We start from the raw sequence: 13,992 nt of genomic DNA on the forward strand, positions 1-13,992 counted from the left end.
GCCAAGTGCTACTCGCTCCTGTCTATCCAGGGCCTGGCCCAGCACACGCTAGTACATGTGTGCCAAGAGATGAGCACATGAACCATTAAGCGAGTATAATCAAAGCCTTAAGCAGAGACAAGGAATTCTAATGGTGGCATTTGAATTTAAGTGGGCACAGCCTTGGTGGAGGAATTCAGGCTCCTGAATTCAAGTTCAGCGCAATCCCTCTAGCGATGTCTAGAGCTGACAGGGTAACCCTCCTCTTTCCCCAGCTTGACCCTGAATAAGAAAAAACCCAAAGGGTCCCGCCCACCCTCTGGACTCGCACTAGACAGGGCGGAGGCCAGTCCTCAGGTGCCTACCCGAGTCCCGCTGGTCCAGCGTCATGGAGTTCCACCTCCTTGTGATGTCAATGTAGAGGATGTCCACGGCCGCCATGGACAAGCTGCTGCTGCTGAGTTTGCAGTTCCTGCCAAAGACGGGAGGGGACATATTACTACTGCTAGAAGGGGCGTGGCCTCTTCCGTTTGCCTCCACGCCTTCCCCGGGCTGGGGGTCCTGCCTGGAGGCCCCGCCTTCCCACAGCTGGGATTAGCGATGGGTTTAAGGCTGGGGTGGTGGGAAAGAAGGCTAAAAATGTAATCGAAGGATAGATTATGTGGGTTTCTGTCATTTGGTCCATTCTAAAGGGCTGGAAAGAGCCAGGACTTGAGGATGGCACGTCTTGAGTTGAATCTGGCTCTGCCGCTTGGAAGCTGACCGCCCTAGAGAATCCATCTCCCGTTCCTGAACCTCAGGTTCCATCCTTACAAAACAGTCGCTGTGTTTGACCTCTTCTGACACCTCCCGGTGGAGGTCTCTGCCCGCTCCGAGGGGGAATGAGAATCCCATGTTTCAGAAATTGTCCCTATGCCTGTCTTTACCTCGTATCCATTAGTCTCTAAGAGGAGAAAGAAAAGCCGGACCTGGGTGCTCTTCTCTCTTACCAGTGTCTTTTGGGTGACAGTGACCCGCTGGGGGACCCAAAGAAAACAGCCACGTCATGAGTTCAGACAGAAGACATCACTGCCATCCAGAAGTGAGTCCCCACTGGAATGCTCACCCGATGAGTCCCTGGGCCCAAACCTACAGGCAGGGGCTTGAGGTTCCTGCACTGCTCCTATCTAAATCTGTCCCCTGAGATGTCACACGGGCCCCAAACAGCCATGGCAAGCCCAAGACTCCCAGCACAGACGAGCACGGCTAGCCCATGCCCTTTGCACGGGCTGAGGCACGGTGCTGTGGGGCCCCTCCACGCTCATTCCTGACTTTGGGGAGTCAACTGGAAATGGCAGGGCCAGGGACGGGCTGGCCTCAGAGTTCAGAAGTTCCCCTAGTTGATTTCCTCCCGTGCAGAGAGGCTCAGATAACCAGGTTTTCAGTCCCACATCAGCTCCCCATCTGAGCACAGAGGCGTCTTTGCAATCCTCCCCCTCCCCTCTTGGTTTTGTTTCGTTTTGTTTTTTGTGGTTTGTGTTTTTCGGGTCTGGAGATGTGGGGAGGCAGTCTGGCACACTTGAGGAGAGCGTGATTTGGGCATCAGACAGACCAGGATTGAAATGCTGGCTCTGGCTTTTTCTAGCCGTGTGACTGTGAGCATTTACTGAAACCTTCGATGCCTCTATTTGCTGATACCTAAAAAGAAGAGAAGACTACCGCCCGCGTGGGGGCTGGGATGAGATGAAGCAGCACACGCCAAGAACCCAGCAGGTGCCTGGTACCCGGGGGCCCGCAGTTGTTGCTTCTCCTCCCTCTCTCTCCCTCCTTTCCCAATTCCTCTTCCAGGGCTGGAATGTGGACCCTTCAGAGGCTGCTTGGGGCTGCCCTTTCAGCAAGTGGCCCTGTCCATTCTGGAGATTTGGTGCTCGCCAGTCAGACTGACTGGGTACGCACACCCAGGTTCTCTGTCCAGACTGAAGGGAGGCCTTGCCTTGTCCAGACGCACCACCTTTCTGAACAGGGTCGTGCTGGGAAGCGAGTCCCAACACAGGCTGGGTTTGCCCTGGGAATCCCGAAGCTAGGCCTCTGAGCCCGCTGTCTGCCTGCACTACATTCAGTGATGCTTTTAACTCTCCGAACATGTCCTCATCCACTGCCTCAGCTAAAGATAAAGTGGTTCTTTGATTTCCCATTTGTCTTTAGCCCTCGTGTGAATAGCTCCCTTAGGAACCCCACAGGAGAGGGGCTGATTGGCAAGCAGGATATGGGCACCCCGAAGCCCCTCTTCAAACCCATGAACACCCCTGACCGTGGTGGCTGGACGTGTGCCCAGCAGGGTGCCCAGATGACATCGGTGTTCCGTGTATGCCAGCACACCTGCTCGCTCCCTCTCTCCGCCCCTGCCTCTTCCTTTCTATCTTTCCCACCAGTATTTCCCAGGCCATCAATTCACCTCCCGCTCCCTCCTGGGCTCCTGCTCCGTATTTCAATCACAAGTCACCAGTGGCGGACTTCAAACACATCAGCGCACAGTTACTGAGCCCTGGTAACAACATGTCAATGGACGCAGAGCTTTTCACGTCGCCTGTCACCAAGATGGCTATCTCTATTGGGTTCCGCTGGAGACGATGCTCTAGCTTCTCCCGGGGTGTGTCAACAACCCACACTGCTCATTTTTCAAAGCTTCATTAAAAAGAGCCACCGCGTTCCCCTAATTATCATATCGGTGTCCTCCTGACTACCTGCTCCCCCATGGGACAGGAGCTCTGCCCGGCTTGCTCTGTGGGTTAATGGAGTATAAAAAGGGAAACCAAACTGACCACTGGTATATAGTTATTTTTTTCTGACAGGTAGAAAATAGCAGTGTCAAACCTTTAGCAGGAGCTGTAATTTACCAAAGAGAATTCTCCATTTATCCTTGTTCCAAGGTAACTCATCCTCCCTAGTGAAGCCCACAAACACATTTGGTTGCTACATCTGGTGCCTGGACAGGGGAAAGGGGGAAACCCATGCTGGCTGCAGGAGACAGGAGAGGCTTTAAAAGACTTTTGCTTCTGTAGGCATTTCTTGGGTACCCATCCGTAGGCCAGGCCCTCTCCTGCCCATTGGCTCCCTGGATCTTCATAACCACCCTGTGATGGAAGTATTCTTAGTCCCATTTCAATGACAGGTAAGATGAGACTGAAGAGCAGGGACGTGACTTGCCCAAGATCAATCACACAGCTAGGATTCACATCTAGTCTTACCCTGGAGGAGAGAGTCGTGGATTAAGGAGCTTCAGGGAGAAGTCGTGAGATGACCCAGCCCAGGGCCGTAGGAAGAACCCAGGATTCAAGGCAAAGTCTCAGGTGGGCCTGGGAAAGTGGGAGTCTCTAGAGAGGCCCTTTTGGGGGGAATTTGGGATATAAGGCTAGGGAAGACAACCAGGGTCTTTTGGGGACAGAGTCTCCTCGGTTTGTCCCCATGGTCACCAAATATTCTCAGTTGACCCAAACAGGGAGTGCCTCCTTGTAACAACATGTTTAGAATGAATTTTGCATTTATCCATCGATCACTACAGAATGAATTTTGTGCCCATTATGAGTAGGTGGGATTCTGAGCCCAGTGAGTAGTGCAGAGCTGAACCTGTCTTGGATGCCATTCTCGGAGGGTGGAAGTGACCTCAGAGTCTGGGGTAGAAAACATGAAGCCTTGGTAGCTCTTAATCGTTTGAACCATTTTCCCTTATGCCCTGGGATGAAATTCCTGAAATGACTAAGGAGTGGAGGGATAAATTCTTTCGTGGAAGAGTAGTCCAAGCAATACAGGAGAAACAGGACAATTCTTGACAAAGGATAGTCTGGAGAGGTGCATGGGACAAAAAGAGCTCGGAAACAAATGCACAGGAGTTTGAATCTTGACTTTGCTATGTGACCTTGAACAAGTCACTGAGGTTCTTTCCTGATTTGTACAATGAAGATAAGACGACTCACCATTCAAAGCCATTTTAAGGAGTAGCTCAGTGCCTGGCACATATGGAGAAGTATTAAAGGACAGCTCCTAGCCTTCCTCCATGACACAGAGCCATTTTGAAGAAATGTTTTTTCTTCTTTAGTTTTTTTCCCCCAGAATCAAAGGGATTTGGGCACATATGATAGGAGATAATCACAAATCATTCATTGGGAGCCCATGTATAGAAAGATCTGAAATTATCAGCCCCATGTCCTCTCAACAACTACTGACATCACATGGGAAATTTAGAAACCAACTTTTTCCACACTGTAAAATCCCATTTATAGAATTTCTTTTGTGTTCATCCTTCTCTGTGAAAGAAAAATAGCTTATTTCTCCTGGAGAGTTTTCCATAAGGTGAAAGCTAACAAATGATCAATATTTGCTAATTAAAACAAAACAAAACAAAACAAAACAAAACACCAAACCAACACTAAATAGGAGGGGAAAATGACAACTCTGGTTTAGAAAATACATTTTTTTAAAGGTGACTGAATCCTAAGCATAGCATCTCACAGTATTACTGGAAAGAGATCATCACAGAACAGGGGGATTTTCAAAGTCACGGAGGAGTTAATGACTGGGGGGGGGGGCCCTTTATACTTTCCTTCCAGAACATTCTAACACACCACGTTGCCTCTCAGAGCATAAAACCCCCCACAGCTACCCATTATGAAACATATTAATATCTCCCTATGAGCAAAGGGAGTGGAAGGGGGAAAAAAGGAAAAAAGAGAAAAACCATTCTCTAATTTAAAAGGAGAACAGGATCAGACACCACAAAGGGCCTGAGCAGGGCTCTCCAAGCAGACTGCCCTCACATGAAGCAGGAAGCAAATGCTCCAGGTGCCAAGGAGCCGTCTCCCTTTCCTCGAAACGAACCCGGTTCTGGCAAATGGTTTAATCTGCCCGCTGTGGAAACGGGAAATGCAGCACGTGCAGACTGATGTTGGATCCTGATAAGAGGCTACGTTTGCAGAACATGTTCTTAGTAAATTACAGAGAATGGCCCCCAGATTAGTAATCCAATGGAAGGAAACTGGCAAAAATGCATTTCTCTCAAAGAAAGCTGTCAAACTGAAGAAACAGTTAATTTCTATTTCTCAGAGAAAGAGAAGTCTCCACGCCCCAGGAATTATTATGACATAAAAAGAGAGAGAGAGAGAGAGAAAAGAGGCGCTTAATTCATGGTAATATGTGCTACTATTATGTGCCTCTTGAGAAAACGGCACGAAAAGCTGGTTCGACGAGTTAAGTCTAGACAAGGGAACGACAGTTCATTATTTCTCATTTCTTGGTAGAAAAGAAAAATAGAATGTGGCCAGACTGGCATTAGCATAATTCACTCCTAAAACTGCTGATCTACACAGCACACTATGAGAGATGGTCACTGAAAATAAATTCGGTCGGATGTTTATTTTGTTTCCTCCAGTTCTCTTTAAGGAACTCGGAGAAAAAGAGTGGGTCGTCCAGGTGAAAGCCAAGTTCAGCTTCTGCTGTTTGCGTGGGAGACCGGAGAGGAGTATATATCTCACCAGCAAATATGTCTCTTGTGCAGTGCTCCAGAGAAGGGCACTTGGCTCGATTTAACATATGGCATAAATATTATTAATTCATAATGAAGCAAAATTTAAACTGAAGTGGAAAGGAGAGAGAGAATGGTTGTTAGCAAGAGAAAATGCTTGCTGTTACATTTAGCTGGCAAGACCGAACTTACTTCGATAAATCCAAGTGCAAAGAGTATCATCTTTTACGATTAAGTTGCTGTTGGGATTTGTCGGTATCTTTCAAAAGGAAAAAAAAATATCTATTAACAGTTGTGCCACGTTTTCTCCACTTCTTCCCACATCTTTAATTACGCAGGACGTTGACTGGGAGGGCATGGAGGGAGGAAGAGGGGTTCGCTGTCCAAGTCCTGCCCTGGCCGCCTACTCCCCACCTGAAGACATTGTTTTCCTTGCTCTTGGTTGCCATGGTCACTGTCACTCCCACCGACGGTGCTGGCCACAGACTGGGAATGATGGCTATAAGACCTAAGGGCCTCCAACCTGACAATAACCAATTTTACAGGCAAATGCCCTTAATTATAGAGAGAAAATGATGGAAAGAATCATAAAGCTTATCATACGTGGACAGATTTGTAGCGATGTTTTCGACGTCATCCAGTTCGGTTTCTAAAACATTCTCAGTTCCGTTTTCTTCTCAAAATCGGGTGTGAACCTAGTAGTCCTCTCAGTATGTCCCTTGCCTCTCCTGCCAGCGCTCACACACTGGTGGATTCTCTGGGCAGTCACCCTTCGAGCCCACACAGTGTTTAAAAATTATTTTCTGAATCACCGCATTGATAGACATGTATTGAGATTTTACATAAAAATCAGCATCTCTAGCTTCTCTTTGAAAACTCAGAAGCTCTGGTGATATGTGCCCAGGACAGCCTTTCCTTTAGCTGGGGCATGTGTTCCTCAGGCTGCGTAGCCCGGCCCTCCCCATCCTTCCAGAATCCACCTGCTGGCCTCCGCTTCTGGCTCAACCCCTGGAGGCAGCTGAGACTGTGATTCTTTCACTATGTTATTTTTTTCCAAATCTTCACTGTTCCCCCCCATCTCTTATGTTTCAGTAGACTGTTATTAGGAGTTAGAAGGAAGCATCTGACATCTCTCTTCTCCCTTCTTCCTGACTGGAACTCGACCATGATGGCTGGATTTTGAGCAGCTATTTTGTGATATCAAGGCAAGCCTGAAGCTTGAAAAGCCCATGTTTAGGGTGGACGGACAGGAAGACAGGAAGTGGGGTGTGATCACATTGTGGAGTCATTAACCAGCCCTTGAACACCCCCATGCCAAACTTCCTCCAATATGAGAGAAAATCAATCTCACTATTTTAAAACATTTACAGATGAGGATCTTTTACTATGAGACAGATGCAATTCCCAAACAAGTCAGAAGGTATCGGGTAGTATTCTCAGGGAAGTAATAACATGTGTCTCTTGACTTTGTTGAGAATTCCCGCTGCATAATGGAAATAATCGTACAACCCCCCCCCTCCCCCCACTCAGCAAATAGCTCCTGTCAACCAGGCTCTGGGCCAGGTGCTTCAGGATGTGTTACATCCCAACCTCATAATAACCCTGATAGGCAGGAGGGATTAGTCCCATGTGCAGATGGGGGAACCGAGACTTGGAGAAGGCCAGGGGTTTGCCCCAAAGCCACACAGCTATTAAGTGACATGCCTCACTCAGGAGCCAGACCCAAAGCCTGGGCTCCTTCCACTGGGCTTTCCTCTGCCCCCTCACCCCAAGAGGACACAGAGGCCTTCTCCAGATCACCGTGTAAGTTCTAACTCAGGTTTCCTGAAACAGCGAAGATTCCTACCGATTCTTCTGAACACTGGCCGTGTCTTCTGTGTGCTGTCCCATCAGGAACAGAGAGAGCCAGAGTTGGAGTTCATAGAATTCATTTGGAGAAAATTGTACAACAGAATGTTTCCAATTCAAGTCTTCTAATTATTTGCTTTAGTGAATAAAACTATGAAGGATGTGACTTTGAGGTGGAAGATAGAAACATGAAAACCAACAAGGAGTAGAGCAGCAGCAGCCCCTGAATGCCGGCAGAGAGCTTCTTCGAGGTGGGGGACACCCAATCCTGACGTATAGCTGGCTTCCTCCCCATTGTGTAGGGTCACCGAGACTCAGAGGTGGTTTCTAACTTGCCCCAGGGTTATGTGCCTAGTGAGTACTGTTTCAGGGACTTAGTCCTGTGCCACCCCAAAATGCCCCAGAGAGTAGAGGCAAGTGGACGAATGATCAAGAGGCAGGGGTTATTTTGTGGCAAAAACCCACTTGCTTTACCTCATGTCTTATATTTACACTTCATGCAGATTTTGTATTGTACTTGATGAAACAATCGGGTTATCTTTATATTAGGATGAATACATTAAATTATTTATCCACTGAATTATTTAACTTTTTTCTCCTGAAATGGACACTTGGGGCAGATGTGCCTTGTTTCTTTGCTGTGGCTTCATAAGCGCTCAGCATGCAGCCACATATCTCTGGGAGAACATCACCCCAGCTTAAGAGCTACAAGGTCCGTCTGGGTCCAGGGGACAATGACTTCTCTGTGGTTTAAGGACCTGATTTAAGGTAGCACCGCCTTGTGTTTTCATGCCATCCCATCTGTCACATTCATGAACTCACTCAGCAAACAGGAGGGGACAGGGTCAGCTTCCAGAGCAATCTGACCCAAATTGGGGCACCAACCTCACAGCACAGATGGGCTCCCCCAGGAACAGTCAGGGGGTGATGGGACCAGCCAGATGCGGGGTTCCACTGCACCCTTCCCGAATCCCAAGCTGGAGGGGCTGGTCTCACTGACCTGATAAAAGTCCGAAAGCCTGTTGGTCCCAGCTTCATTGTCCCCTTGATCCCCAGGAACCGGATAAACAAATTTGCCATCCTGTCCACCAGGCGCAGGTAGTTGAACTGCTTGGCGTATTTGGGGAACACCTGCTTGAGGCAGATGGAGGGCAGGTGCGCTTCGGGATTGGGGTTGGTGTCGGAGGCGCTGGCCGGCTCGCTGTCAGAAGGCTCTTCCTTCACAGCTGGCTGCTTAAGCTTCTGAGACCTGCAGAACACAAGCAATGAGGGACATGACCAGCATCTGGAGGGGGCGTGACAGTAGGTAGAGCACCTTCCCTCAGCCACTCTCCTTTCTCTACACTCACCGCAACCTCGGGAGGTGTGAACACTCTCTCTGTTTCTATTGTACAGACCAGAAACCTGACCTCAGAGAAACAAGGTCCCCAAGCTCACACAGCTAGCGTGGGACAAGGCCGGGACTCGAACCCAGGACAGAGTCAGGACTCTGTGGAGTCCTGTGGAAGCGTCCACTTCCTCTGTTCTCTCACCCCAGATTCCCAATACGGACATTCTCCTTTACCGCACTCATGAATCAAGACAATACTGTTACAGAGCAGCCTAGGTTTGATTTCAAACTCCTACTTGTGGGTAGTAATTGAATAATTAAGAAATATGAAAATCTCATTGGGGGCTGGCAAGAAGCCAGAAGCACAGTTCAATGAACAATTTGCAAAGATACATCAGCTATCCAATTCTAGGAATAGGCACAATTATGTTTTCGAGCTTAACTATTTTCTTATTTGGAACTCATACCAAAAAAAAAAAAAAATGATTATAGTGTTGTGATTCCTGAATCTGGATATTTTATTCCGAAATTCTTTTGATATTCAAGAGAATTCCGCAACTAATAACACTCACATACCCACCTCTGGCCTGGAATGTTCTTTTCACCTCCAGACCCACACGTCCAACTACCACCTGTTGCTGCTTCAGGATGGCCCCAGCCCCCCAGACCGGAACGTCTGTTTCCTTCTCCTCAAGTCTACATTTCCCGCCTCCCTGGACGTCACCCCCATCTGCTAGCTACCCAAGCAGGACATGTCGGGGTAAATGACAGTCCTCCTCTCCCTCTGCCTCTGCCACCAGTCCTAAGTCCTCATTATCTCTTGAAACCAGCTCTGCTCTCCCCTGCTGGCCCTTGTCAACTCTTTCCTAGACTGTATCAACAGCGTCCAGCCTTTCTCATCCATAGACCCATAGACACTGGCACCGAGGCCCCTCTTCTTTTTTATTTTTCTTATTTTTAAAGTCTTTTAATTATTATTACTATTTTTTTAAGAGAGCGAGTGCAAGTGGGGGTGGGGTGGGAGGGTAGTGGCAGAGGGAGAGGGAGAGAGAGAGGATCCCAAGCAGCTTCCATGATTAGCGCTCAGCGTGGAGGCCAACGCTGGGCTCGATCCCACAACCCTGAGATCACAACCTGAGCTGAAATCAAGAGTCAGATGCCCAATTGACTGAGCCACCCAACCACCCCTTGAGGCCCCTCTTCTAAAGCAAACCTGGCTGGGTTGTCCCTTACAACTCTCCACTGATTTCCCAAGTGCCTACAGTGAAGTTCATACTCTTCACTCTGGCCCTCCAGGCCCCCCTCGATTTCTCCTCCATCCCCCTCATTTCCTATCACTGTCCTAGACACACTATACCCTCAAAGGCCTTGGGCACGCCCTGCCATCCTACCCTGCTGCCCATTGGTCTGGTCTGGGCCAGAGACTCGGAGCTCACTGGACGCCCAGCTCTCTTCCCTCCGGTGCCTCCCTCTGCCCTTGGAGCTCATCACACCTTCCCCTCCACTGTGCCACCCACAGCTGGTCTGGGAACCGGTGTAACCATTTCCATCCATAACCTGCGTCCACTCCTGAGACAGCACCCTGAGTGCTTTGTACTTGGTCGGTAAATACTGCCCAACTGGCCAACTGCAGGAAATTTAGAACCATGTCTTGAGCTCAACACCAAGGCCATTTTCTACTCTTTCCTTTATTAAATGGCCTCATTCCTCGTGCTCCCACTTCCAAGCACACCATTAGTCACGAAGTTGGGCCATATTGGTATCTTTATACCTGCTTTCCTTGGCCTTCGAGGCCTCCCCCTGGCCCTGGCTGCCTGGCACATTTCTGTTCCACTTCCAGAGCTAGCTCAGATGTCTCCTTGATCGTGCTGATGACTCTCTGCCTGGCCCCGCTCCTGTTTCTCAGACTTGCTCCCTGGTTCCTCTGCCCAGGCGGCCCGGCATTGGTCTAGACGCTGATCCCTCCCTCACATCTCGTTCAACCCTAACTCATCCAACTCTCTCTCTCTCATTCAACTCTGTTTCAGCCTGGATCGCTTCAGGTGCTTGGGAGACGTTTCATCGGATTTGTTGAATTGGGAGTTTGCTTTTAAAGGCCAGGCAGGGCTCAGAGAAAATACCGAAGTTATGATATTTTGTACACCATAAGGTCTTTTTAACGGGGAAAAGGTTTGATAGAGAAACAGCAAGCTTGACAGCCCTGCCCTAAGGATCTTCTCTCTATTCTGGGTCAAGGAGTCAGCCCCTAAGAAAGAGAAACCCCTTGTGTGAGTTAAGGGCTGTGAGTTCTGTTTGCAGATCCTTCTGCGTGGGTCTTGGGTCTTGGCATGGGTCTCAAAGCAATGATAGAATGAAGACGGAACCAGAACTGCCCACCCCACCTTTTTCTTTTCTTTTTTTTAAAGATTATTTGTTTATTTTAGAGAAAGAGAATGTGTGGGAGAGATGGAGCCGGGGGAGGGGCAGAGGAAGAGGGGGGGTAGAATTCCAAGCAGACTCCCCGCTGAGCACAGAGCCCCATGCGGGGCTTGATCCCACGACCCTGAGATCATGACCTGAACAGACATCGAGTCAGACACTCAATTGACTGAGCCACCCAGGCGCCCCAGGAAAACCCCTTTTAAAGTTCAGCCCTGTATGGATGGTTCTGGGGAAACGAAGCCTTGCCCACCAAGGAGAGGCCTGATTCCCGGGGAGAAACATCTTTCCCGGGTGGGATGCGATCTCCCTCCAGCCAAGCCGGTTTCAGCATCATCTCCTTGAGTTCAAGAACAGTAAATAGAAGTCAGGTGGTTACTTTTCAGATGAAATGAAATGTTTTCACATGAAGGTTATAGGAAGACAGTTAAGGGAAGAGTAGCAGTGTTTCTGGAGATTAGCTCTTAAATTCCTGGCTAAGTGGCAATCACTGACTTTAGAAGCACTCATTAAGTTTTTGTTAGAGGGAAGATTTGGAAATGTACAGTTTGCATGCGCTCAGTGCCGAAGGAGAGAGCTCAGAACTCTTCCCAATCAGCCGCCCCATCTTCACTGTCTCATCCGCTCTTCGCAAAGCCCTGTGACGTGACTGTTATTTTTATGCCCCTGTTCCAGGTGAAGACACCAAGAGGCAGCAAGGTTTGCCACGGCGGAACCAGAATTAAAAATCTGTCCTTCCAACCAGGCCTTCCGGCTCACCCACTGGCACTCCACTGCTCCACAGTGCAGCAAGATTCACGGGGTGGGGGTGGGGGGAGGTCACAGAATCCAATGTACGGTTATTTACGTTGTGTTTTAAATAGTGTTTTTAGATTATAATAGTCATCCACGCTCTTCGTAGACATTTTGAGAAATGTATAAAAGAATGTAAATCATTGTCAGCCACAGGTCAGGGATAAACACCACCGTGTTTTGGTTTCTTACTGATGTTTGTAAAGTTAGGATCACATTCCACGTAGCATAGAAACTTCTTTGTAATGACATCATGAGTGTCTTCTCATGGCATTAGATATGTTTTGGGAGCGTAATTTCTCATGGCTGTGTGATGTTCGGTATTAAGCCCGAATCGTAATTCAATCAGCCACCCCCTCAGCTGAATGTCTGTGTGGCCTGTCTTTGACCAAATGGGACATGGTGGTCAGTCACTAGGCAATGTCATCCCTCCCAGAAACATAACATGTCACAGCTGGTAGCAGCCTTGGAGGTCATTCTGTCCAATGATGTCATCTATTTCCTTGGATGTGGTCTACTGTATACAACATTAAAAAAAAAAACACTTTAAAGTGTACAACTTTGTGGCATTTAGCACATTCACAATGTCGTGTACCCATCATCTCTATCTAGTTCCAGAACATTTCCATGACAGTGCCGTTTCAGAGGGGAAATTTAATTCCAGACAGATAAGGCCACTAGCCCCAGGGGCTCTTTTAATTAGCAGATGGCCCAGGGTCCTGGTGGCCTCCGGCCAGGCTTGCCCAGGTGATGGGGACCCTGCCCCTCCAGGGGACCTCTCGGGCTGGGGAAGTTTTCCCAATGATGTGCATGTCAGAGAATGTCTCTCACCAGTGTCCTCAGCCCGAGCCCTGCCCTACGCCCAGAGCTGCACAGAATGAGGGTTTTTTCTCTTTAACGTGAGCTCCTCACATTTCCTTCAAGGGCTGCTGTGTTTACTGGCTGCCTACCATTTCCCTTCCTTCCTGAATCCCAATTAATAAGCTCAAGATGAAAAGGGCCTTCAAAGCCACAGATACCATTTCCATACTCAAAACCACAAATACAGGGGGAGTATTTCACTCAACCGGAAGAAGGCAGTAAAAGATGTAGCTGGTCTAGAAGACGGAATAAAACAACGAGAAACGGTATCTTTGCGGGAGCTAATTCCAATGATTACATCGAGATCCAAGTTATCGCAAATACTGTAAAACCCTGCTTTTATTTAATGGCATTTTAATGGAACCATCGGGTTTATGAAATAAAAATGACTGGTAAAGAAAACATAAATCAAGCTTACTAGTCCTTTGAGGTAATTTTTTTTTTAATTATTGAATTTGGTATATCCTTGGCTCATTAAAATTCTGGAAAGTTTTCTCTATTATCGTTTTTCAAATAAAATGGGATTCTTTGTTATTAAAACCACCTTTCTCAATTTTGCCTGGAAATCCTATTTATCAGGGACGTACTATGTCAAGCATTGGGCCAAGCAGCTTACTTATGCTATCTCAGCGTTCCTCGTAACAGTTCTATGAAGTAGGTAGAAACTAGTGCCATTTTAAAGATTAGAAACCCAAGATCCAGAGAACCAGAACACTCCCAGCATCCCAAGTCAGTAGTGGAAACAGAATTCATACTCTCACTATATCACTACATGTTCCATACTTATCTCACTAGAGAGTTTTATGCCAATTTGATTTTTGTTTTGGCGCTAAGTTGATCTAAATCAAACCAAAGACTTTTTTCTTAGGCATATACTATATTTCCCCAGAAATTAATAAAACAGGAAGACAGATAAAGCAACGTTAGATTCCAATTTCAGAGAAAGTACATGAATTCTCTCAGAGAAATAATTTCCATTTTTAGTTCCTCATGCCTTCAATAATTTATTTGTTCATGAACTATTTCCCAAGCATTTCCTTGTCCCAGGGGCCTCGGTGACATGGGTGAGCTGGCCGAGGTTCTTACTGGCCAGAAGTGTGTGACCAAGTGGGGAAGACAAGACCCATGTGTAAACAGTGAGTGAGTCAGGTGAAGATGGCCAGGGGAGCATGCAGAGAAGGACCTAGGGCACATGGAAGGAGGTCGGTTTGCTGGGACCTAGTAGTAGGCATGGAGGGAAGCTGTTGTGGGTCTTACAGGACCTTGG

At 47.9% G+C, this 13,992-nt stretch overlaps 1 protein-coding gene across 4 annotated transcripts in view; it reads right to left on the reverse strand.

The window, feature by feature from the left end:
- TTLL11 (tubulin tyrosine ligase like 11) overlaps positions 1-13,992 on the reverse strand; it is a 225,751-nt gene that overhangs the window by 30,641 nt on the left and 181,118 nt on the right. For 3 of the 4 annotated variants that reach the window (XM_082695341.1, XM_082695339.1, XM_082695340.1), the window contains 2 exons: positions 8,325-8,573; positions 345-451 (listed from right to left, as the gene is read on the reverse strand). In XM_082695341.1, coding sequence (XP_082551467.1) covers positions 345-451; positions 8,325-8,573 — 356 coding nt within the window. Of the gene's footprint in view, positions 1-343; positions 452-5,668; positions 5,736-8,324; positions 8,574-13,992 lie in introns of those variants that run through there. The other variant, XM_082695342.1, reaches the window with a different exon arrangement.

The sequence above is a fragment of the Mustela nivalis genome, assembly GCF_964662115.1.
Source record: "Mustela nivalis genome assembly, chromosome: 13".
Taxonomy (NCBI): domain Eukaryota; kingdom Metazoa; phylum Chordata; class Mammalia; order Carnivora; family Mustelidae; genus Mustela; species Mustela nivalis.